Raw genomic sequence first — 25,112 nt, 5'->3', positions numbered from 1 at the left:
CAATGATCATCTGCCAGGATCAAATTTCAGACGTGATGTCTGAATTTTCACACTTCTATTCTACGGATAGGGCAATTGTTTTGATTTTTATTATTACCGTGTTTCCCCGATAGTAAGACACCCCCGATTGTAAGACGTATCGGGGGTTTCAGGGGGGTCGGCTAATATAAGCCGTACCCCGAAAGTAAGACATATGTCTTACTTTCGGGGAAACACGGGGGTATTGCCGCCTCCTGCCCACTTCCGCGCCGCCCCCTCTCCATATGTCACCGCGCCGTCCCCTGCACTTGCTCCTGCTGCAACTGCCGGAATCGAAGCGCGCGCCGATTCCGGCAGTTTAACCCATTAAATACCGCTGTCAATAGCGACAGCGGCATTTAATGTGTTTGACAGAGGGGGGAGCTCCCTCTGTCACCCGATCGGCGCCCCCGCAAACAAATCGCGGGTCGCCGTCGGGTTTCCATGACAGCCGGGGGTCTAACAAAGACCCCCAGGTCTGCCTTCAGCATCTGCCTGTTAGGCGATGCCGGAGGCATGACCTAATAGGTTGCCTGTCAGTTTTACACTGACAGGCAATAATGCTTCGGTATACTAAGTATACCAAAGCATTATATATGCGATCGGCACATCGCATAGTGAAGTCCCCTGGTGGGACTAAAAAAAAAAAATGTAAAACAGTTAAATAAAGTTTGTGAAAAAAAAAAAAAAAAAAATTCGACAATTTTTTTACAATATAAGACATACCCCGAAAGTAAGACATAGTCGGGCTTTTGGGGATAAAAAGAAAGTAAGACACTGTCTTACTTTCGGGGAAACACGGTAGATTGTTCCCACTTACATTTTATTGAATATGTCACCAGTATACAATTGGTAGATGTCAGACTTCAGTAACCCCTGCCGATTCTTGCTAGAATAAAGTGGCAAAAGTGCCATCTCCACTGGGCTATTTTTGGGGCCACATGGTGGGCCTTTGATTATAATGGACCAAAGTGGAGCGGACGGGAAGATTAAGTGATAGCGTCACTATCATTCACCAATGTTTACATCAGTAATGTCTATCCTGGGACAACCCCTTCAATATAAAAAAAAAAAAAAGAAAACTGTATATTATTTCCATGACTACGGAAGAAGGTTCTTTTTAAACCTTTGGACAAAAACTGCAAATGATCTAAACACACCCTACAAGAGAAGATCTGGAAATGCTGGAACGCTACTTAAAGAGTTATGACCTATTTTAGATTTATGCGAATGCCTTTCTTAATGGACAACTGGGCTTGTTTTACTTTTTGACCAAGTGGGCGTTGTGGAGAGAAGTGTATGACGCTGACCAATCAGTGACCAATCAGCGTCATACACTTCTCCCCATTCATTTACACAGCACATAGTGATCTAGATAGATCACTATGTGCAGCCACATACACACACTATAACCTTACTAAAGTATCCTGACAATGAATAGGCATCACCTCCAACCAGGACGGGATGTTTATTCACAATCCTGACACTTCGGTAACATTTGTGTGAGATTTACAGCAAGGCAAGCGTAATCTCGTTTTAAATGACAGTTTACAGCGTAATCTCGCACAAACGTTACTGAAGTGTCAGGATTCTGAATAGACATCACGCCCTGGCTGGTAGTGATGTCTATTCACTGTCAGGACACTTGAGTAACGTTGTGTGTGTATGTGACTGCACATAGTGATCTAGCTATATCGCTATGTGCTGTGTAAAAGACTGGAGAGAAGCGTATGACGCTGATTGGTCCCCGATTGATCAGCATCAAACTCCTCTGTACAACGCCCACTTGGTCAAAAAGTAAAACACACCCAGTTGTCCATTGAGAAACTCATTAGCATAAAGCTAAAATAGGTCATAACTGTCAAAAATGATTGTTTTTCTAAATAAAAAACACTGCTGTAATCTACATTACAGCGCCGATCACATTGTGTACAAGATAGGGCACTTATAATGTGGTGACAGAGCCTCCTTAAAGGAACACTAAGCGTATTTTCCAATAATAATAAATATAGCATACATTGGCTAGGGGCACTTTTTGCTATATAGGACTTTATTGTGTGACAGTCATTGCTCTGCTTGCCAAGAATGAAGGGTAAAGGGGAGTAAAAGGAGTTGTGTGTTTTGACAGCTATGCGTGGGCAATTGGAATAACGCCGGCTTTCAGAAAGCCAGGTCAGGCTACCACTGCAGAGGATGTTTGGGAACGCAGCTGGAATTTGTACAGTAAGCGAGTTTTCGCCAGCTTTATTCAGCCATACTAGAATCGGAGAAAGGTAGCACAAGATAACAAGAATTCTGAACTCAACTTCATGTGGTCAGTCAAATATTCCACAGCCCTGAAGGAAAGGGACAGCTTTGAGGTTGTCCTAGCAGGGTTTTTATGATCAGGATGGTGTAATGTGTAGCACGCTTGCTGCAAACACAGCCAATATATCCTGTATAAACATCAGACAAGGTTACAGTTTATGACCTTTTTACAACATGAAAATATTACATACTGTAGGTATGGCACCTGATCAGAAATCAAGACAATGATCTATTGTACATTAGTCAGCAGAGGTAATGTTCCCACGCGGCAGCTTGGTTGCAAGTGTACAAAACCCCATTCACACACTGCATATTTTCAAGTCCATGGCATGCTCTAGAATTCACTCATTGCAATGTAAAAGGGTGAAATAAGCTGCAAAATCTGCATAACACATGGATTGTGCCACAGATTTTCTGCTGGGTGGGAACATTTATTACCTGGTGCCCATTCAGGCCAACACTTCAGAAATCAGCTCATCGCCAGTGGGCCTTCACTTCCAAAAGGGGTTGTCATGATTAGAAAACCCATTTAACTTTGCTTACCATTTAAAGGGTACCTCTAGTTAGGCCTCATGCCCACTTCAGTCTTTTCCTTCAGGGTGCTATCTGTTTTTCTCACTGATGGCACCCTGAACCCATTCATTTCAATGGGCCCATGCACACTTCAGTTATTTAAACGGATCCGTTGTTCCGTTCCGTGCAAAGTGGAGCATGTCCTACTTTGCTCAGTGATTCAGTGACCATGTGGCCCATAGAAGTCAATGGGTCAGTGAAAAAAACGGATGGCACACGGAAGGCTTCCGTGTGCCGTCCGTTTTTGACGGATCCGTTGCCATAGCAACGGCTGGGTGAGCAAAACTTCACAGACTACAGTAAACATTCATTCCTGAAGATAGGCTCATATTTTCACTCCAAAACACCCAAAAAAACCAAAGTAAGCCAAGCAGAGTAATCTCAAACTGTTCTCTATGCTCTGAAAGCTACAGAAAACAGCACCAAAAACTTCTTGTAAACTTTCTATGGGTGTTTCCTGGGACATGTGACAGGTTCAAATGAAGTTCACATCCGTTTTTTAAACTGAAAAACGGTAGCCAAACGGAAGCAAAACGTCCGTGTAAAACGGAAACACGGAACGGAAACGGAGTGCACACGGAAACAAAAACGGCCGAGAAAACGGTGATGGAAGTGTGCATGAGGCCTAATACTGACATTATATAGAAAACAGATGATCGCGCCAGAGTGTGCACAATAAGGCCTCATGAACACGACCGTAGCCGTGTGCACGGCTGTGATTTTCGGGTCGGCCGGCTGCGTACTGTCACCCGTGAGCCGCCGCAATTCACGGGCAATGCACATGGCCGCGGCCATTATTTTCAATGAGCCCGGACCGCAGAACACGGCCGTAATAAGACAGGTCCGTTCTTTCTGCGGTCCAGGCTCCCGGTAAAAACTACGGTCGTGTGCACGGCCCCATAGAAATGAATGGGGCTGCAATTCTCCCGTGGATTTTCGGGGGAATTGCGGCCACAAAAACACGTTCGTGTGAATGGGGCCTAATAGTTTTTCTTAACTGGTATAAGCGATTCTGCTTCTAAATACAGAACAGACTGTGTAAAGTTGTGCTGCCGCAAGCTCATAGCTACAGTAGGAGATAGAGTGCCCTGCTAGTGTCCGCGGCTCCCGCATCAAGAATGGCCACTAGCGCTGCAGTATCACGAGAGCTCCAGTCAAACTATACACAACTGCTTATAAAATAGGACTACATAGTTCATATTAGGCTCTGTTCACATCCATTGTTCGGCTCTGTCATTGGAACTAAATAAAAAATTACAGCACTGACGAATCCATCGCACGACGGAAACCATTTGTGCATGGCATATCCCACTGACCATGAGTTTGTTTGGTTTCTGTCATGGTCTCCATCATTTTACTGGATAAAATAGTGCTGAATGCTAATGCACACGTGTTTTTGTTTGTCTGTGTGCTATCCACAATTTTGCGGATAGCACAAGGACCCATCCATTCATATGGCCCCATGAACACGACCGTGATGTTCACGGATCGGTGAGGGGGCTGAGAGTCCGGGTCGCAAAAACTCAAGACATGTCATTTTACTGTCTCCGTATATGCGGATCAAATGATCTACTCAGGGGGTCCCACCCTTCCCTTTTTTTTTTTTGCATATTCGTGAATACTGGTGAGACACCGATGCAATACAAAAGGGTGTTGCGGACAAATGGACCACAAATACAGACAACGGTTCCCTGGTTTTCGCATGTGCAATAGGCGTAACAGAGCACCCAATGTGGATGTGACCACAGACAGTGAGACGCTCATAATGGCCATCATACACAGTGAATGAAAACATCAGTGTACAAAATACAAAGAAAAGTATTCAACATACGCATGTACATGCCAAGGAAGTGGCCGGGTCTACTGACAAAAAAGTACAACAATTAAAGGGATTATCTGGGACTTTTTACATATCGGCAACAGGGTAGGAGGTGGCATAACATAATAAACTAACAGATACTGACCCCCTGAATTGCCCCTGCCCCTGGACTGAAGTCCCGTAAGCTCCTGCAGCAGTCACCTGCCATTCATTGGTTACGTGCCACTGCAGGAGCTTTAAGGACAGGAGTGGCAGCAAACAGGACCTCATCGCTGGAGCAGGGGGAACTTAAGGGGATATCGGCTAGATCTAGGGATGCACGATGCATCGAAACTTCGATACTGTGCACCCTCAAATGGTTCGATACCGTTATTTCATGTATTTCGATACCAAACTGTGCAGCCACACAGCTTAGCATTGCAACACATGAATGTATGAGAGCGGGGCTGCGGCTGTGTGATACAGTCATTGCCCCGCTCCTGACAAACGTGCGCGCGGTCAGCATGATGTGATGCGACCAGCGCTGCACTAATGATTGCCAGCACTGAAGACAGATCATGGCGGGCGCACTGCAAAACACCCCCATGTTCGGTCTTCAGTTCCTGCGCTCACTAGTGCAGCGGCGGCCACATCATCTCATGCTGACCGCGGACCCACTTGTTGTATTACACAGCCCCGCTCTGACAGCGGAGATCAGAGAAACCGCTCATCCACGCCTCTTTTCCCCTGAATGCTGCAATCAAAGCTGAGCGCAGCATTCAAAGGGAAAATGAGAAGGGGGTGCCCCTTGGATCGCGTCAAAGGAAATCCCTGTGAAGCGATTGAGGGCCATACCATATATGGGCAGATAGCCCAAGGTCCATTAAAGGACCTCAGGGCTGTCTGACCATATTTCCTGTTAGGGCATACCTTGGTATGTCCTAACAACTGCCTGTGTACTATCCGTACACAGGCTAATGTACTGGCATATAGATATATGCCAGTACATTAAAGTTTAAAAATAAAAAAGTAAAAACAAAGTAATGTTAAATTAAAAAAAATACAAAAACACATTTTTTACAATAAATGTTAAAATAAGTCTCAATACATAAAATACACACATTCGGTATTGGTGCGCCCTTAATAACATGCACAACAAAATTTTTTGCATCATTTGTGATGTGCACACTATAAAAAAAAACAAAAAACACTTATTAACGTAAGGCACGAGGTGCGATGAATTTTACCTCCATGTGCCTCACATTAAAAGTAATTAACCCCATCATGTACCTTAGGCATTCACCCAAAGTTGTCCAATATGACAAACATGACGGGGTCAATTACTATTAATGTCAGGCACATTCAAAATTCAACACACCTCACATAAGAAAATGAGCATGTTTACTGCAATGGATACGGATAGTAAAACAGTACAGTACTGCAGGTTGTACCACAAGTAGAAGATGGCGCAAAACACCATGGACTTCATTACTCTTGAGCTCCATATCTAGAAGATTCACCCTGAAGGTCGAATACATGTTTTAGTATATGCACAGCAATGAACATTCAGTACTTCAAAGAGGCAGTTCTAAACCGAGATACAGGGAGGAATTTTACTGTATGTACATGTGGGATTTCAGCCAAACTGAACTGGCAACCGGCCCAGGCCAACAACTGGTAGTGAGTAAGTGATGGCAATATAAGCACACGTGAATTTCTAGGATACTGACAAAATCTGGGGGACTTGTCAATTGTTTTGTAAAATGCATCATATTTTAAACTGAAAAGTAAAAACCAAATTAATCAAAACGGCGCATTTGAAATTATAAATTTGGGAAAACTCGCCAGACAACTTGCTGGAGGTGCAAAATGTGTTTAAAAGACTTCAAGAATTTGGTGCACACCATGTACGCCACTTTGTTGCCACAATTTCTACCAGAATTCGGAAACGTCTTTGCCCTAACGGGAACAAGGACCATAACATAAATGAAGCCTTCTTCATATGAAGGATCATCGCCACGAGTCCTCCAGCTGCAACCACAGCAATAATGGTATTACTGGGGAAAGATGCTGGGAACGAGCAACAATATACTGCTCCGAGTCTGCCAGAGATGCTCCTTCCAGCTGCTCTCTGCTCTGGCTAATAGAAGGGGCCTCGACCAGGGACCATACTCGGTCATCCATATTGGAAAGAGGTCCGGTTGGTACTCCCAAGTGCGTGTGTCTTAATATTCCTGTAAAGAGAGCAAATCTTAGATGGACGTTTGCATGGCACATAATGCTACTGAGGAGTCATGGCCTGGCACGGCACGTGAAGAGGATGGATCTTGGGCCTAGAATGGATGGAAGAGGAGATCCCTGGGGTGGCAGCAAGCAGGTAAGTAAAACGGTTTAAGGCATATAAAGCACAATAACTCAGCCGCTGCAGCAGAAAACTGCTGTTATACGGTGCTGATTCAAATGAACGAGTGACTACGTAAGACATTGTTGCGCTGAGTCCTCCACAGTAGGACCCTCTCCGCACTATGGTGTCTAAGAGATAAGTAAACACACCCAAAGTTGGAACTTCTACCAGCTTAGCAGAAGTTTGCCTCCGGCAAAAAAGTTTCCGTTTGCTTCTGCAGATACAAGATAATGTTGATAGTGTATTAGCCTATGCAAACTCTAAAAAGTAACGCAAGCTGGTCATACACAGACGTACGTCGGTCGAACTCGCCGACCATCTAAGGCTTCATTCACATCTGCGTCAGGACTCCGTTCAATGGGTTCCGTATGAGCTTTTCATCAGGGGAAACCATGAACGGAACCCTGACCAAGACAAAACGGAAATCGTAGGTTTCCGTTTGCATCACCATTGATTTCAATGGTGACGGATACAGTGCAAATGGTTTCCGTTTGTCTCCATTGTGCATGAGTTCCGTAGTTTTGACGGAATCAATACTGTAGTCAACTACGCTATTCATGCTGTCAAAACGACGGTACCCTCGCACAACACAGACAAACGGAAACCATTTGAACCGGATCCGTCACCACTGAAATCAATAGTGATGCAAACATATGGTTTCCGGACTCATTCAGGGTTCCGTTCATTGGTTGCCGTGACGGAAAGCTCATACGGAACGCCTGAACGGAGCCCTGACGCAAATGTGAACAAAGCTTAACGTGTATCGCAATGTCCCCGCTCTCCCCCTACAGCAGATGAATGGGGAGAGGTAGGTTGGGCATGTTGAATTTCAACACACCCAATCCTTTTGTTGGTTAATAGAGAAGTTGCTGCCAGAGAAATCCGGCGAGGGCTTTCTCCCATCTCGCTATTGGAAACACATGAACGCTTGGCTGAGCAAACATGTATATGGGAGAGTGGGCAGCAGTCGCTGTCGGCCAACAGCTATCTCAGGGTATGTTCACATGACCAAGTTTCAGACGTAATTCGGGCATTTTACGCCGCGAATTATGTCTAAAAAACGGCTCCATTACGCTGACAAATATCCGCCCATTACTTTCAATGGGTTTTACGATGTACTGTGCCGACGACCTGTCATTTTACGCGTCGCTGTCAAGATACGGAGCGTAAAATGACGGCTCGTCAAAAGTGGAGGACACTTCTTGGGACGTTTTTGGAGCCGGTTTCTCATAGACTATTGCAAACAGCTCCAAAAACAGCCGTAAAAAGCCACGAAAACGCAGCGAAAAACTAAGTCAAAAACACGAGTTGCTCAAAAAACGTCTGAAAATCAGGAGCGGTTTGCCCTTGAAAACAGCTCCGTATTTTCAGACGTATTTTGTTAATCGTGTGAACATACCCTAATGTGTATGGCCAACCTAATTCGTTACATCAATTGGTGGGTGCAGATGCATCCACTAGCTTCTCTTTAGTGGCTAAAAGAGTGGAAACTTAATCTCAGTGTTACGCCATACATTGTAAGCAAAATGTCGTATCTATAATTGGCCCAACTGCTATAAGAATATACAGTCAATTATGATGCAGTCAGTGTTTTACATACAATCCGTGTATACGTATGTTACAAGGGGTTGTCACATGAAGACATCCCCTGGCCATATTAGGGCATGTGGACGCCATAGAAAGGGGTCAACTGCTTGGGACCCCCCTTTATGAGCCACAATGGAGAGCCGCACTAAATGAGCTGGTCCCGTTCTGGCAGACTAAAGCCATCCTTGTATTACAAAAACAGCCATTCAGCTGTTCCCAGCGGTGGGACCCATGGGGAGATCAGCTGATCAACTATAATCTGCTGAGGACCTAGCGGCAAATATTCAAGTTGCCTGCAGCACCACAAGAGGAGAAAAGTAGTATTGCATCTTCCCCATTCTAATCAATGAACGGTCCGGTGTAAAGTACTTAAAACGCCAGGTCCTCCAGGCCAAGAAAAACATTTTGTAGCCAGAATTGTAATTTAAAATAGGATTTCCAAACCAGACCACCCCTGAATGCCCTGCAGTCCATATATAAAAAAAACAGCTACCCTGGGAACCATGGATTTGGGGGCTTGGGTGTTAACTTGCACCCCCCCCCTCCCCCCATATTTACAGTAGTACATAAACCCTTTTCCCAAATTTAACCTCACAACTCACCCGAATGGTCGATTTACAACAGACATATTACATTTTGTAGCATTATACTCTGCGGTGGCTGAATGTAATGACAGCGGCTACACGTGGGACCCCCAGGAGTGATAGATGGGCTCATCTCTGAAGTCACCGGCCAGCAATAAGCATGTTAGAATAACGCTAGCGGATTCTCCAGCAGCCGTCATTCATAGACACATTAATTATGCACTAATGACACATCAGAAATAAAGCCCTGATCCAGCTATAGGAGCCCTGGAAGAAACAGGCCATATGAGAAGAGCCCGCAGTACCGCTGTATCACATAGAGCCGGCGGACACACACATGTAGCACGCAGCGGCAGCACTTTCCAGCACACCACGACACACGATTATTACACGCGATAAGAGCTGCACACAGAGCACTACATGTCATGTCACTGTGTTTATCTGTATGATGTGGACGTGCTGTTATCCGACTGCCCCTCGCACACTCACTGCGCAGGTTGCCGACTAGCTCGGAGTGGCTGGCTCCCCCTGACTTCCAGGCCATGGCTACACACAGCGCACGGAGCAGGTACTCTGCTGCTTTCAGCGCGGCGACTGCGCCCAGCAGTTTGCCCAGGAAGCCCAGCACCTCCAACCAGGAGACGTCATCCGCGGGCCCGCCGAAGGAAGAGGGGGCGGGGCCACTCAGAAGCTCAGGACCGTGTGGGAGCCGTGTGGCCACGCCCAACGCTGTCACACGGGACGCATTATCGACCACGCCCAGTGCAGGCATGGGTTACGTCACGGCTTCTCCCGCATGCGCAGTGCGTCGATAGTTGACCGCGTTGTTCTGTGGCGGCTTCTCTTTATCTGCCAAGAACCTTATTGGTGGTTCGTAAGCGACTCTCTATCGCCCCCGGGGCAATGGTTGGAGACGGCTCTGCAGCAAGTGCTGCTCGTTAGTAGCTGTTTGCTTCGGTGCCGGTGTTGCAGTGTACACTATACTGTGCATGCTCAAAAATAACTTATCAGGCTCCTCCCTCTGCTATGGCCGGCCCACGTATTCTCTGCAGGCTGCAAAGATGTTTCTTTTAAAAAGTTACAGTGAGGTCGAATGTGCGTGATTATAGCTTATTGAAACAGGCGGCACATCGCCTATCGCGATATTACACAATAATGCTAACATCTGTCAGACAATGGAAGACTTGTTCTGATCTAGTCCTGCTTTCACAGCTGATGGGTATGGTACAATGTGAGCTAAACAATGTGAAAACAAAAGTCCACATTTATCAAAGTGGCGTCATTTTTTCAAGCACGGGAATTTATGAATAAAGTAGCATTAAAAAGTGGCACATTTTGGCACAAGGCCTGTTTAGGGCAAAAGTTTTGCTTTTTTTTTTCATTTACCGCACTCGCCACCATTTAAAAAAGGCTAGATGAAATTTATTAAGCGTGCACCCCCTATTAAATTTGTTGCATCTTACTCCAGCGGCTGCTGTCTAAAACTGGCATGTGAAACGCCAGCCTTAGGCCCCATGCACACGAACGTGCTTTTGCGGGCGCAATTCCCCCGAAAATCCACGGGAGAATTGCGGCCCCATTTATTCCTATGGGGCCATCCACACGACGTTGGTTTCCATGGTCCGTGCATGGCCCAGGAGCCCGGACCGCAGAAAGAACGGGCAAGCCTTATTACGCCCATGTTTTGCGGTCCAGGCTCATAGCAAATAATGGCCGCGGCCATATGCACGGCCCACGATTTGCTTGCGGGTGACACTCCGACCCCGGCCGACCTGAAAATCACAGCCGTCACATGGCTACGGTCATGTGCATGAGGCCTTAGTAAATCTGGACCAATATTGTTATTATTGTTTACATTATTTTACAGTTAACCCCTTCAGAACTGAGCCTTTTTGGCCTTGTAGACGAAGCCAGTTTTTTCAAATCTGACGTGTCACTTTATGTGGCAATAACATCGGAATGCTTTTACCTATCCAAGTGATTCTGAGATTGTTTTCTTGTAACATGTTGTACTTTATGTTAGTGGGAAAACACTTAAATTGTGAAAAAAATTCAAAAATTAAAATTTTTCCAAATTTAAAGTGGAGCTAAACATTTGACAAACTTCTGACATGTCAGAAGTTTTGATTGGTGGAGGACCGAGCAGGAAGACCCCCACTAATCGCTTCTCTGTTCGGCTTTTTCCAGAAATAAATGTATCGGTGTACGGACTCAATAGAAAGTCTATGAGCCCGTACTCCCATACATCGGCTTTCTGGAAAGAGCAGAGCAGACACAAAGAGGCTGAGCAATAACGAGTGCTTCAGCTGCTTCATTCTAGTGATTGGTGGGGTTCTCAGTACTCGGACCCCCACCAATCCAAACTTCTGACATGTCACTATGACGTCAGAAGTTTGTCAAACCTTTAGCAACACTTATAAAATAGATAGTAATACCACACGAAATAGTTACTATTTTACATTCCCCATATGTCTACTTTATGTTTGCATCGTTTTTTGAACATTCTTTTATTTTTCTAGGACGTTACAAGGCTTAGAACTTTAGCAGCAATTTCTCACATTTTCAATAAAATTTCAAAAGGATATTTTTTCATGGACCAGTTCAGTTCTGAAGTGTCTTTGAGGGCCTTATGTACTAGATAGACCCCATAAATCACCCCATTTTGAAAACTGCACCACTCAAAGTATTAAAAACAGCATTCAGAAAGTTTCTTAACCCCTTAGGTGTTTCACAGGAATTAAAGCAAAGTAGAGGTGAAATTTACAATTGTAATTTTTTCTGCCAAAATTCATTTTTAATAAAAAAAAATTCTGTAACACAGGAGGATACCGGAGAAACACAACTCAATATTTATTGCCCAGATTCTGCAGTTTTTATAAATATCCAACATGTGGCCCTAGTGTGCTAATGGACTGAAACACCGGCCTCAGAAACAAAGGAGCACCTAGTGGATTTTGGGGCCTCCTTTTTAAAAAAATATATTTTAGGCGCCATGTCAGGATTGAAGAGGTGTTGTGGAGCCAAAACAGTGGAAACGCCCCAAAAGTGACCCCATTTTGGAAACTGTACCCCCCCCCCCCAAGGAATGTGTCTAGGGGTATAGTTACCATTTTGACCCCACAGGTTTTTTGTTAAACTAATTGGAATTAGTCTGTAAAAATGAAAATCAAATTTTTTTCTAAAAAAACTTAGAACATTTTAATTTTTACAAGGAATAAAGGAGAAAAATCACCCCAACATTTGTAAAGCAATTTCTCACGATTACGGAAATACCCCATATGTGGTAATAAACTGATGTATGGACCCACGACAGGACTCAGAAGGGAAGGAGCGCAGTTTGGATTTTGGAGCGCAGATTTTGCTCGATCGGTTGTAACAGCTGCCGCGCCGTTCCCCGTGGCCTCTGCTCTGGTTCCTGCGTCCTCCATTACCACATGCTCGTCCCGAGCTCCACTTACCCGATCCGGACGCTCTGCTGGTCCTGGACGGCGTCAACAAAGTGCATCCCTTACCTCCCTCCGCGGCCGTCATCCTCGATGTGCGGTTGCAGTCACTAGAGGGAGCGCCCGCTGACTCGTTCTATCTTAAAGGGTCAGCGCGCGCCTTAATTCCAAAGACTTCTTATTTAAGGTTCCTCCTTCCCTACATCCATGCTTGTTCAACCAAGTTCCCTGTGAGTTTCCCTGTGCCCTGGTTCTCTGTTTTCTTCCCTTCTGCCTTGTCTGGATTTCCCGTTGCTGACCTCTGTCTGAACTTAACTATCCTTGCCTGCCTTGACCCATTGCTTCCATACCCGTTACGACGCCTGCCGCCTGCCTTGACCTATTGCTTTCATACCCGTTACGACGTCTGCTGCCTGTCCTGACTTCTGCCTATCCATCCGACCGCCTCTACCCGCTGTGCCAAGCGTTGCCTGGGTTCCAAGCACCATCTCCCAGATGACACCGAGGATCCACGAACAAACCGGTGAGGACCGTTATAATGGTTTTCAGTGCCATGTCATATTTGCAATGCCGTGGAGGGACCAAAACAGTGGAAACCCCCCAAATGTGACCCCATTTTGGAAACTACACCCCAAGAAAACTTTCTAGGGGTATAGTTAGTATTTTGTCCCCGAAGGTTTTTTTGCGGAATTTATTGGAATTAGGTTCGTGAAATTAAAAATCTACATTTTTTCTAATAAAATGTAGTTTTAGCTCAGATTTTTTCATTTTCACAATAGATAATGCAGAAAAAGCACCAGCACATTTGTAAAGCAATTTCTCCCGAGTACAGCAATACCCTATATGTGGTAATAAACTTCTGTTTGATCACACGGCAGGGCTTATAAAGGAAGGAGCACCATTTGACTTTTGGAGTTATATCACATTTGCAAAGCCACTGAGGGGCCAAAACAGTGCAAACCCCGCAAAAGTGACCTCATTTGGGAAACTACACCCCTTATGGAATATATCTCGCGGTATAGTGAACATTTTGACCCCACTGTTTTTTTGCTGAATTTTTTGTAATTAGGCAGTGAAAATTAAAATCTACATTTTTCCACTAAAATTTTGAATTTTTTTCATTTTCACAAGGAATAAACAACAATTGTAAAGCAATTTCTCCCGAGTACGGCAATACTCCATATGTTGTCATAAACTGCTGTTTGGACATACCGTAGGGCTCAGAATGGCTGGAGCGTTACTTGGCATGCAAATTTTGCTTGATTGATTTCTCTGCACCATGTCACATTTGCAGAGCCCCTGAGGTACCAGTACAGTAGAAGCCCCTGAGAAGTGACCCCATTTTGGAAACTATACCTCTTATGGTATTCATCTAGGGGTGTAGTGGGCATTTTGATCCCAAAGGTATTTTATAGATTGTATTAGAATTAGACAGTGAAAATGAAATTAAATTTTTTCCAAAAATATATACTTTTTGCTCCCAAATTTTTATTTTTACTAGGTATAATAGGAGAAAAAAACATCACAGAATTTGTTACCCAATTTCTCCCGAGTACAGCAATACCTCATGTGTGGCCCTAAACTGCTGATTGGGCACATGACAGAGCTCAAAATGGAAGGCGCCATGTCGCATTTACAGAGCTCCCTTAGGTACCAGAGTAGAGTAGAAAACCCTGAGAGGCCACCCCATATTGTAAACTACACCCCTCAAGGCATTTATGATTTCCCTGGACTCATGACAGGGCTTAGGAGTAAAAGAGCACCATGCGCATGAGAGGTCTATTTTGGTGATTTTTACAGAATTGGCCCACAATGTCAGGGCTCTGGGGTCAAATAGTAAAACAAACCCCCAAGGTGTGACCCCAAATTTGGAAACTGCACTCAAGGCATTTTTGAAGAGGTATAGTGCGCATTTTGACCCCACAGTTTTTTTTAAAATTAGAAATGAACGCTCAGTGGATGATGCAAAGTAATAGGGTGGTATAATAAAGCGGTAAATAAATAATAATTCATAGATATGTGCCCAGTGTCGTACTGATAAATGGTGCCCAATCTTATCCGCTTTTGGAAAACACTAACGGACCATTTGCAAAGACTAACACTGGTAAACACAACAACGTTCAGGCAATAAAGGGCCCTTCTTATTGCCCTTCTTATTGGAGCTCCATCACATACCCGTTCTCAAGGAGCTGTGATTGGTCAGTTTGCTGTGACTGACCAATCCCAGCGTTCGCCGGCAGGGGACCGCTGTGATTGGTCCCCTGCCGTCTTACTGTGCCGATCAACTGTCATAAACAGTTGATGGCACAGTTCTGTCACACTGTTCTTTGACAGAGTGACAGTTTACATCCATGACGCACCAGTACGTCCCGGTGCGTTAAAGCATTTCAATGCATGACGTACCGTTACGTCCTGGTACGTCAAGTGGTTAAAAACTCAGTAGAAAACAAGCCACACTTATACAATATAGATGATAGGATCAATAATGTTATTGTCACGATGGGTGTGTGTACGCACTGGGCAGTACCGCAGCAGCGGGATAGCAGCTAGCCAACATGATACCAAGTCAATGTCTATAGTTCGAATAAGGGTACCTGTGGTAATTCAGACAGTATTGGCAGCAGGCAGACACCAGGCGCGGTATAACACAGCAGGCGTAGTATACGGAACAACACAACTCCAACTCTCTATGGCACAGGAACAAGGTAGCACGGAATAGCAAGTACGGGAACACTGGGAACTCGAAAACACTAAGGGACCATTTGCAAAGACTAACACGGGTAAACACAACAATACTCAGGGAATGAAGAAAGGGATGAGCCCTACTTATAGTCCAGGGTCATCATGGACTAATTTGACATACTTTTCAGCACACCTGAAAAGTATGTCAAATTAGCCCATGATCACCCTGGCTATAAGAAGGGCCAATCATTGCCTGAACGTTGTTGTGTTCAGTTCAGATTGTTTCTAAGTAAATAGTGATGTTTCTATGACATTAGTTTTATTCGGGAAACAGCAGAGTGAAGCGGAACAGAGCGCTGGCATCTCCTGAGGAGGAGATGCAGTCCAGCGCTCACTGATTCATGGCTGCGGCCGTCAGGGGGTGAGTAATCCCTATGGTCCGTGGCCATGGGTGTCCCAGTATCCCCCCTCTTCCACCCCTCCTCTTGGGTCTTGGGGCCAAAGCGGAGGAGAAACTTCTTCACGAGGGTAGGAGCATTGAGCTTCTCCTCTTGCTCCCAGGACCTCTCTTCTGGACCAAACCCCCTCTAATCCAACAAATAAAAAGTTCTTCCTCCTACTTTCCTGGTGTCCGGGATCTCTCTAACCTCTAATGTATCCGATGAGCCGCAGGGGGCAACTGCAGAACTAGGAGTCTTGGTGTAGCGGTTCAGGACCACAAGCTTCAGGAGGGAGACATGGAAGGAGTTGGGGATCTTGAGGGTAGAAGGTAGCCGAAGCTTGTAGGAGACAAGGATAATCTGTTGCAAGATCTCGAAGGGTCCAAGGAACCTGGGAGTAAACTTGTATGATGGCACCCTCATCCGGATATTCCTAGAGGACAGCTAGACCTTGGTACCCGGAAGAAACTGGGGCGGCTCTCTTCTCCTTGTGTCTGCCTTTTGTTTCATGCGGTCAACCACCAGCAGAATAGAGGATCGGGTTTGCTGCCAGATCTGCAGGAAGTTCATGAAAGCAGAATCAGCTGCGGGCACCTCGGACGTAACGGACACCGGGAGAGGAATTCGTTGGTGTTGGCCATAGACGATGAAGAATGGTGTGGTTCTTGTGGACTCACTTGTATGGTTATTATCAGAGAACTCGGCCCAAGGAAGAAGCTGCACCCAGTCATCATGCTGCCTGGAGATGAAGTGTCGTAGGTTGTTCTCAATGATCTGATTGGTCCTCTCGACTTGACCATTGGACTGGGGATGGTAGGCTGAGGTAAAGTCCAACTTTACATCGAGGAGTTTACAGAGGGCTTTCCAGAACTTTGAGATGAACTGAACTCCCCGATCAGACACGATGTGTAGAGGTAAGCCGTGCATGCGGAAGATGTGTTGGATGAAGAGGTTGGCCAGTCAAGAAGCAGAAGGTAGGCCGGTCAGCGAAACGAAATGAGCCATCTTCGAGAAGCGCTCCACCACCACCCAGACCGTACTTCATCCAACAGAGGGAGGCAGGTCCGTGACAAAGTCCATTGTTATATGCTGCCAGGGAGCATTGGGCACAGGCAGCGGTTGGAGCAGACCAGCAGGTTTGGAGTGAGCAACCTTGTTAGCCGCGCACACCGTGCAGGACGAGACAAAGTCCATGATGTCTTTGGGCAGTGTGGGCCACCAGAAATGACGGGCAATCAGGTCTCAGGTTTTACGGGCACCCGCGTGACCTGCCAGTTTAGAACTGTGTCCCCAGCGGAGGATTCTCCCTCTGTCTGCCAGGCGCACAAAAATCCTCCCCGGAGGGATGTCTCTAACTTGCAGAGATGTCTCTAACTTGCAGAGGGTTGACAGAGATAATGCAGGACGGATCAATAATATTTTGTGGAGACTCCATGGTGTCCTCTGTCTCGAACGACCTGGACAAGGCATCGGCCCTCACATTCTTGTTGGCAGGGCGGTAGTGGAGCTCAAACTGGACCCGGGCAAAGAACAGCGACCACCTGGCTTGATGGGGGTTCAGCCTGTCACGGAGCGGGTTAGTGGACCCACTAGGCCGTACCGACGTAGCGGGAAGGCAGCTGGCCAAACCACAGGAAACCCCAGAAATGCAATGTCCCGCACAAGGGTACCTGGATAGTCCAGACGGTGACCGAAGCTCTGGCACAGATGAGATGGGTGCAGCAGATGGCGCCAAACGTTGCGGATGACACAGGAGCCGCAAGTTGCGCCAGACATGGTGGATTCCTCCGGACGTGGCAGATGACACAGGACGTGGCGGATTCCTCCGGACGTGGCAGATGACACAGGACGTGGCAGATTCCTCTGGACGTGGCAGATGACACAGGACGTGGCAGATTCCTCTGGATGTTGCAGATGACACAGGACGTGGCAGATTCTTCTGGACGTGGCAGATTCCTCTGGATGTGGCAGATGACACAGGACGTGGCACGACTTGATACTAAGGCAAAGCACGGGAAATAGGAACGGGGAACAAGGCACGGGTAACAACAGGAACGGGAAACACCAAGGGTCCATTTGCAAGACAGACTGGGAAAACTAACAACGCTAAGACAAGGATTAGAAAGCCAGGGGCCTTCTTATAGACCAGGAAATCGTGGCAGTTGATGATGATGATGACGATTTCCTATTTGCGCGCGCTGGCCCTTTAAGGCCGGGCGCGAGCGTGCGCACGCACCCTACGGGACACAGCCGAATGGAGAGGAAGTGAGCGCTGGCGTCTCCTAGGAAGGAGACGGAGACCAGCGCTCACAGATCCATGGCCGCGGGCGTCGGGAGGTGAGTAAACCCGACAGCCCACGGCCATGGACGCTACACAGCCGTTGTGTCGTCTGGAGATAGGTGAGGTTCTTGTGGTCAGTAAATATCCGGATGGGATGAGCTGCATCCTGCTGTAGATGTCTCCACTCCTCCAGGGACAATTTGATGGCCAGTAACTCCCGATCCCCAATAGAGTAGTTGCGCTCTGCATAAGAGAAGAGTTTAGAGTAATAACCACATACCACTGCCTTGCCTCTCTGGAACAGCAGTGCGCCAGCACCAACAGAGGAGGCGTTCACCTCCAACGAAAACTCTCGACATACATCAGGATGATGGAGGGTTGAGGCTGACATGAAGGCATTTTTCAGGCTATTAAATGCGGATTCTGCTTCTGGAGTCCAGACCTTGGCGTTCATGCCTTTGTTAGTGAGGGTAGAGGTAGGAGCTGTCAGTGAAGAGAAGCTTGGGATGAACTGCTGGTAGAAGTTGGCAAATCCTAAGAAACATTGCATGAACCTTAAAGCGTAACTAAACGTTCAATCAACTTTTTATTTTCTAGCAGCATGTGTAATAGAAATATATTTTGTAATATACTTTATTAATGAATTTGGGCTCCTTTTTGTGTTATATGTATTTTAAATGGACACTTTTTTACTACATTTTATTTCTTATATTTCTCCTGTTGCTAGCAGAAATCCGTACACCGTTTGAATGTATCGGTGTACGGATTCTGCTGCCTATGAGTACAGGTGGGTGGTGGCCCCATCCTGACGTCAGATGTGCACGCCCCCATCGTGACGTCAGGAAGGTCTCTCTGCCTCTATACACTACACAGTTCTCTTTAGTGTAACCTGCAGCAGCAGAGCGCATGGAAGAGACTGTGATGAGCTCTGCTGCTTTCCGAACTATAGTGTGTGTGTGAGAGGCGCTTCAGTAGCAGAAGTGTAGGTCTGGCGCCCCTCCCTGTCCCCTCTTCCCCCTGTCCACTGTGCTATAACCGGCAGCAGCAGAGCGCAGGGAGTAGAATGACAGCTCTGCTACTGTCCAGACTATAGTGTGTGAGAGGCGCTCCAGTAGCAGAAGCGCAGGTCTAGCGGCGGCTCCCTGTCACCTCTACCCCCTGTCCACTGTGCTATAACCGGCAGCAGCAGAGCGCAGGGAGGAGAATGACAGCTCTGCTACTGTCCGGACTATAGTGTGTGTGAGAGGCGCTCCAGTAGCAGAAGCGCAGGTCTGGTGCCCCCTCCCTGTCCCCTCTTCCCCCTGCCCTCTGTGCTATAACCAGCAGTAGCAGAGCGCAGGGAGGAGAATGACAGCTCTGCTACTGTCCGGACTATAGTTTGTGTGAGAGGCGCACCAGTAGCAGAAGCACAGGTCTAGCGAGGGAGCCGACCTTGATCTGAGATGATGTAGCCCAGGAAGGGCAGAGAATTCCTCTCAAACACGTACTTCTCCAGCTTGGCATACAGGCGATTCTCCCTCAATCGCAGCAGAACTTGACGGACATGTCTCTGATGAGTCGTCGGGTCTGGGAAAAAAATTAAGATGTCATCGAGATAGACTACAACACAGATATAGAGGAGATCCCGGAAGATGTCATTGACGAATTCTTAGAAGACCGCGGGAGCATTACACAGGCCGAAGGCAGGGATCCCCAACTCAGCTCCAGTTATCGACCCATCGCTTTACTTAACGTAGACCTTAAAATCGACGCCAAATTAATAGCCAACAGACTAAACAGGCACCTAGCCTAGTACATCTGGATCAAGTAGGATTTGTGCCTGGCCAGGAGGCTCGTGATAACACGCTCAAAACCTTGGATATTAGCCACCATGCCCAAACTCAGCATATTTCCCTCATGATTTTATCTCTAGATGCTGAGAAGGCTCGATAGAATATCATGGCCCGCACTCCGCACTACCCTTCAACACATAGGGCTAGGGCCATCCCTTATCAATAAAATCTTAGCCTTTTACCAATCCCCCTCTGCAAACTGAAAATCAATGGCTCCCTCTCTGCACCCTTCACTATTAGTAATGATACCAGACAAAGCTGCCCCCTGTCTCTACTATTATATTTTTTAGTCATGGAGCATCTTATGGCCTCCATTCGGAACAGTCCAGATATTAGGGGCATTCTCATTGGTGGGGTGGAATATAAATGCTCGGCATTTGCGAATGATTTATTGGTTTACCTCACAGATCCGCACATATCCCTCCCTTCGCTGATGTCCGAGCTGTCCCGTTTTGGTGCCTTGTCCAATTTTAAGATCAACCTCTCTAAATCGGAAGCCGTAATTGTGTCTCTTCTGCTCCCCACAGTATCACTTCTTAAAAGAAATTTCCCTTTCTCATGGCCCGCTCAGGGCATAACTTATCTCAAAATTAGAATAACTACTGACCTTTCCCTACTGTTCACGAATAATTTTGTCCCCCTATTATCTCAATTTCGTAATGATTTCGCGACCTGGAACAATAAAGACTTCTCATGGTTCGGCTGTATATATATTATAAAAATGACACTTCTCCCTAGACTATTGTACCTCCTGCAAAGGATACCCATCTCCATCTCATCCTCCTGCGCATCCAACAATGCTTTGGATCCTTCATCTGGCGCTCAGGCTATCCTCGGATAAGTAGGGCGTTTCTTGCTCGATACAAGGATGCAGGTGGGGTTGGTCTGCCAGAGTGTTGTCTTTACTACCTTGCAGCTACCCACACACGTGTCCTTGACTTTTTTCATAACAACCAATCCAAGATTTGGGTTCACCTAGCTCAACAACTATGCACTTCCCTTTTAGGTGGTGTTTTATGCCCTTTATCTCATTGCAATTTATTATTGTTATTTGTAAAAGGATGTCATTCTCACCTTCCTGTTGGGGTTATGCCCCTATTGTCGTTTCCTTCTTCTAAGGAGGGATGTACTTGTTTTGAAAATCAATAAAAACTTTTAACATGAAAAAAAAATTGTTATTTATTCCATGCAGTGAACGGCGTAAAAGAAACAAAACGTAACGAACAATGCCAGTTTCTGTTTTTTGGTCACTTTGCCCTACAAAAATTGAAATAAAAAGTGATCAAAAAGTCGCATGTATCCAAAAATGGTACCTATAAAAACTATAGCTTGTCTCGCAAAAAACAAGCTCCTTCAACAAATTTTTTTTAAAGTTATGGTTTTTACAACATGGCAAGAGAAAAAGTACATTATTTTTATAAAAGTAATTTTATTGTGCAAAAAGTTGTAAAAAATACTATACATTTTGTATCGCCGGAATCGTACTGACCCACAGAGTAAAGTAAACATGTAATTTATAACGCATGGTGAACGCTGTATAAAAAAAACTAAATGACTATGAAAGAATTGCTGTTTTTTGGTCACCTTTCATCACAAAAAAAAGGATAAAAAGTGATCAAAAACTCGCATGTACCCCAAAATGGTAGCAATAATAACTACACCTCATACCACTACGTCTATGAAAAAATAAAATTGGTTAAGGCTACAATAAGTCGGGAAATAAAAAATATACATTTGTGCCGGCCCAAGGGGAACATTTCTTCTGTTTCAAGAGGAGATTTATCAAGGCCCTAAAATTAGGGAACCAGGAAGGGTATGGCCCAAACATATCTTCTAGAAGCGAGGGTGCCCCTAATATACCAGGACAACACTTTCCCAGCTAAATTCCCCGAACTGCAAAGGTGTAGATTGTGTACCTAAAAGGGGATAAGTAAGGACATCATCTATCAGTGGCAACACTGGCCTGTGCAGAAAGGATTGCTTCAGAGTGTAACACACTATGGATTATTTAATTGTTTTTTTTTACCATATTATTATACCACCTGACTATGCGCCTGATGTACTCCAGCCAGCTTACATATACCCTGTCACGGACACAGGGTTTGTGGACCCACTAGGCCGCTCCGCCGTAGCGGGGAGGCAGCTGACCAGGTCACAGTCTAAGCAGAAGTAAATGGCAGACAGTAATGCTTGGGTACCTGAAATAGTCCGGGCGGTGGTTGTGGCTTCAGCACGAATGGAGGCAGGTGCGGCAAGTGGCGCCAGACGTGCCGGGCAGTATCCGGTGAAGCGGTAGACACTTGACGTGGCAGATGACACTTGACGTGGCAGATGGTACTTGGCGTGGCAGATGGCACTTGAACGCGGGTAGGCACAGGAACAATACGGAATACAGGAACGGTAACAGGGCACGGGTAACAGCTGGAACGGGAGACACTAAGGGATCATTTGCGAGACAGACTGGGAAAGACTAACAACGCTCAGGCAAGGATTAGAAGGCCAGGGGCCTTCTTATAGACCAGGAAATCGTGGCAGTTGATGGTGATGACGATTTCCTAATTGCGTGTGCTGGCCCTTTAAGGCCGGGCGCGAGCGTGTGCGCGCACCCTACGGGACCCAGCCGAACGGAGCGGAAGTGAGCGCTGGCATCTCCTAGGAGGGAGACGGAGGCCAGCGCTCACAGATCCATGGCTGCGGGCGTCGGGAGGTGAGTAAACCCGACGGCCCGCGGCCATGGGCGCTACATACCCCCACATTATAAACTGAAATACCAGTAAAACTCCAAATTTACTACCAAGCAAAATCCACGCTCCAAAATCCAAATGGTGCTCTCTCCCTTCTGAGCCCTACAGTGTGGCCAAACATCAGTTTACTACCACATATATGGAATACCTGGGAGAACCCTTTTAACAATTTTTGGGGTGTGTCTCCAGGAGCACAAGCTTGGCACTACATATTTGCCACTGAAATGGCATATCTGGGGAAAAATTTAAATTTTTACATTGCACCATCCGCAGCGCAATTATTTAAGGAAAAGTCCTGTAGGGTGAAAATGCTCACTACACCCCTTAATAAATGCCTTGAGGGGTTTCCTTATTTCACATCAGAGCCCTGCAATTGTGAACCAATACTTTGTAAGTCACCAAATTAGGCCTCAATTTAGCATGGTACTCTTTCACTCCTGAGCCTAGTCGAATGTCCAGGCAAAAGATTAGGGACACATTTAGGGTGTTTCTAAAATAGGGTAAAACAGCATAATAATAAGATAGCTGTCTTGTTATGGTGGCACAAGCTGGGCACCAAATATTGGCATATCTATGGAAAAAAAATCTAATTTTCATTCTGCAACATCGAGTGCACACTAATTTCTGCAAAACACCTGTGGGGTTAACATGCTCACTACACCCCTAGGTGAATTCTTCAAGGAGTGTAGTTTTGTGAATGGAGTCACGTTTGGGTAGTTGCCATTGTACTGGTACCTTAGGGGCTTTGCAAATTCGACATGGTGTCAAGAAACCAATACAGAAAATCTGTGCTCCAAAATCCAAATGGCGCTCCTTCCCTTCTAAGCCCTGCCGTGTGCCCAAACAGTAGTTTATTACCACATATGGGGTATTTCCGTACTCCAGAGAAGTTGCTTTACAAATATTGGGGTTCTGTTTCTCCTTTATTGGTTGAGAAAATGAAAACTTTTGAGCTAAAGCTACATTGAAGAAAAAGCAATGTTTTTATTTTCACTGCCCAATTCTAATAAAGTTTAAGAAACACCTGTGGGGTAAAAATGCTCACTATACCCCTAGATAATTTCCTGAAGGGGTGTAGTCTCCAAAATGTGGTCACTAGTGGGGGTTTCCACTGTTTTGTCCCCTCGAAGGCTTTGCAGATCGACATGGCTTCCGCAAACCATTCCTGCTCCAAAAGCCATATGGTGCTCTTTCACTTCTAGGCCCTGCCGTGTGTCCAAATAGCAGTTTATGACCACATGTGGGGTATTGTTTTACTCAGGAGAAATTGCTTTACAAATGTTGCTTTTTTCTCCTTTAGTCCTTGTGGAAATGAGAAAAAATTAGCTAAACCTACATTTTCCTTGAAAGAACGGAGATTTTAATTTTCACAGCCTAATTCCAATAATTTCTGCAATACACATGTGGGGTCAAATTGCTCACTATAGCCCTAGATAATTTCTTTGAGGGGTGTAGTTTCCAAAGTGGGGTCACTTTTGGGGGATTTATACTGTTTTCGCACTGCAAGAGCCCTTCAAACCTGACATGGTGCCTAAAATATATTCTAATAAAAAGGAGGCCCCAAAATCCACTAGGTGCTCCTTTGCTTCTGAGGGCTGTGCTTCAGTCCAGTAGCATACTAGGACCACATGTGGGATATTTCAAAAAATTTCAGTATCTGGACAATAAATATTGAGTTGTGTTTCTCTAGTAAAACTTTATGTGTTACAAAAAAAAAAATGGATTAAATATGAATCTCTGCAAAAATAAATGAAATTTGTAAATTTCACCTCTACTTTGCTTTAATTCCTGTGAAACTTCTAAAGGGTTAAGAAACTTTCTAAATGCTGCTTTGAATACTTGGAGAGGTGCAGTTTTTAAAATGGGGTGACTTATTGGTGGTTTCTAACATATAAGGCCCTAAAAGCCACTTCACAACTGAACTGGTCCCTGAAAAAATAGCCTTTTGAAATTTTCTTGAAAATGTGAGAAATTGCTGATACAGTTCTAAGCCTTGTAACATCCTAGAAAAATAAAAAGATGTTCAAAAATGATGCCAATCTAAAGTAGACATATGGGGGATGTTAATTAGCACCAATTTTGTGTGGTATAACTGCCTGTCTTACAAGCAGATACATTTAAAGTTAGAAAAACGCTAGTTTTTTTAATTTTTTGCTAAATTAAGGTGTTTTCACAATTAACTACTGAATGTATCGAGCAAATTTTGCCAGTAACTTAAAGTCCATTGTGTCACGAGAAAACAATCTCAGATACGCTTGGATAGGTAAAAGCATTTAGAAATTATTACCACACAAAGTGACACGTCAGATTTGAAAAATGAGGCTCTGTCAGGAAGGACAAAAGTGGCCAAAGCTGGAAGGGGTTAAAGGCCTAAGAGCCTGGTTTCAAAATATTTTGCAACTTATTATGGGTATTTTTA

General features: G+C 45.4%; 1 protein-coding gene across 3 annotated transcripts in view; it reads right to left on the bottom strand.

Moving 5' to 3' along the window:
* Positions 1-10,223, bottom strand: part of LOC142759822 (protein-L-isoaspartate(D-aspartate) O-methyltransferase) — a 48,024-nt gene extending 37,801 nt beyond the window's left edge. For 2 of the 3 annotated variants that reach the window (XM_075862436.1, XM_075862434.1), the window contains exon 1: positions 9,761-10,223. In XM_075862436.1, the coding sequence (XP_075718551.1) occupies positions 9,761-10,043 (283 nt within the window). In that variant the 5' untranslated portion in view covers positions 10,044-10,223. The remainder of the gene's footprint in view (positions 1-9,760) is intronic. The other variant, XM_075862435.1, reaches the window with a different exon arrangement.
* Between the last annotated feature and the right edge of the window lie 14,889 nt (positions 10,224-25,112).

The sequence above is a fragment of the Rhinoderma darwinii genome, chromosome 4, assembly GCF_050947455.1.
Source record: "Rhinoderma darwinii isolate aRhiDar2 chromosome 4, aRhiDar2.hap1, whole genome shotgun sequence".
Taxonomy (NCBI): Eukaryota; Metazoa; Chordata; class Amphibia; order Anura; family Rhinodermatidae; genus Rhinoderma; species Rhinoderma darwinii.
This window is presented reverse-complemented; position numbering and strand designations above follow the sequence as displayed.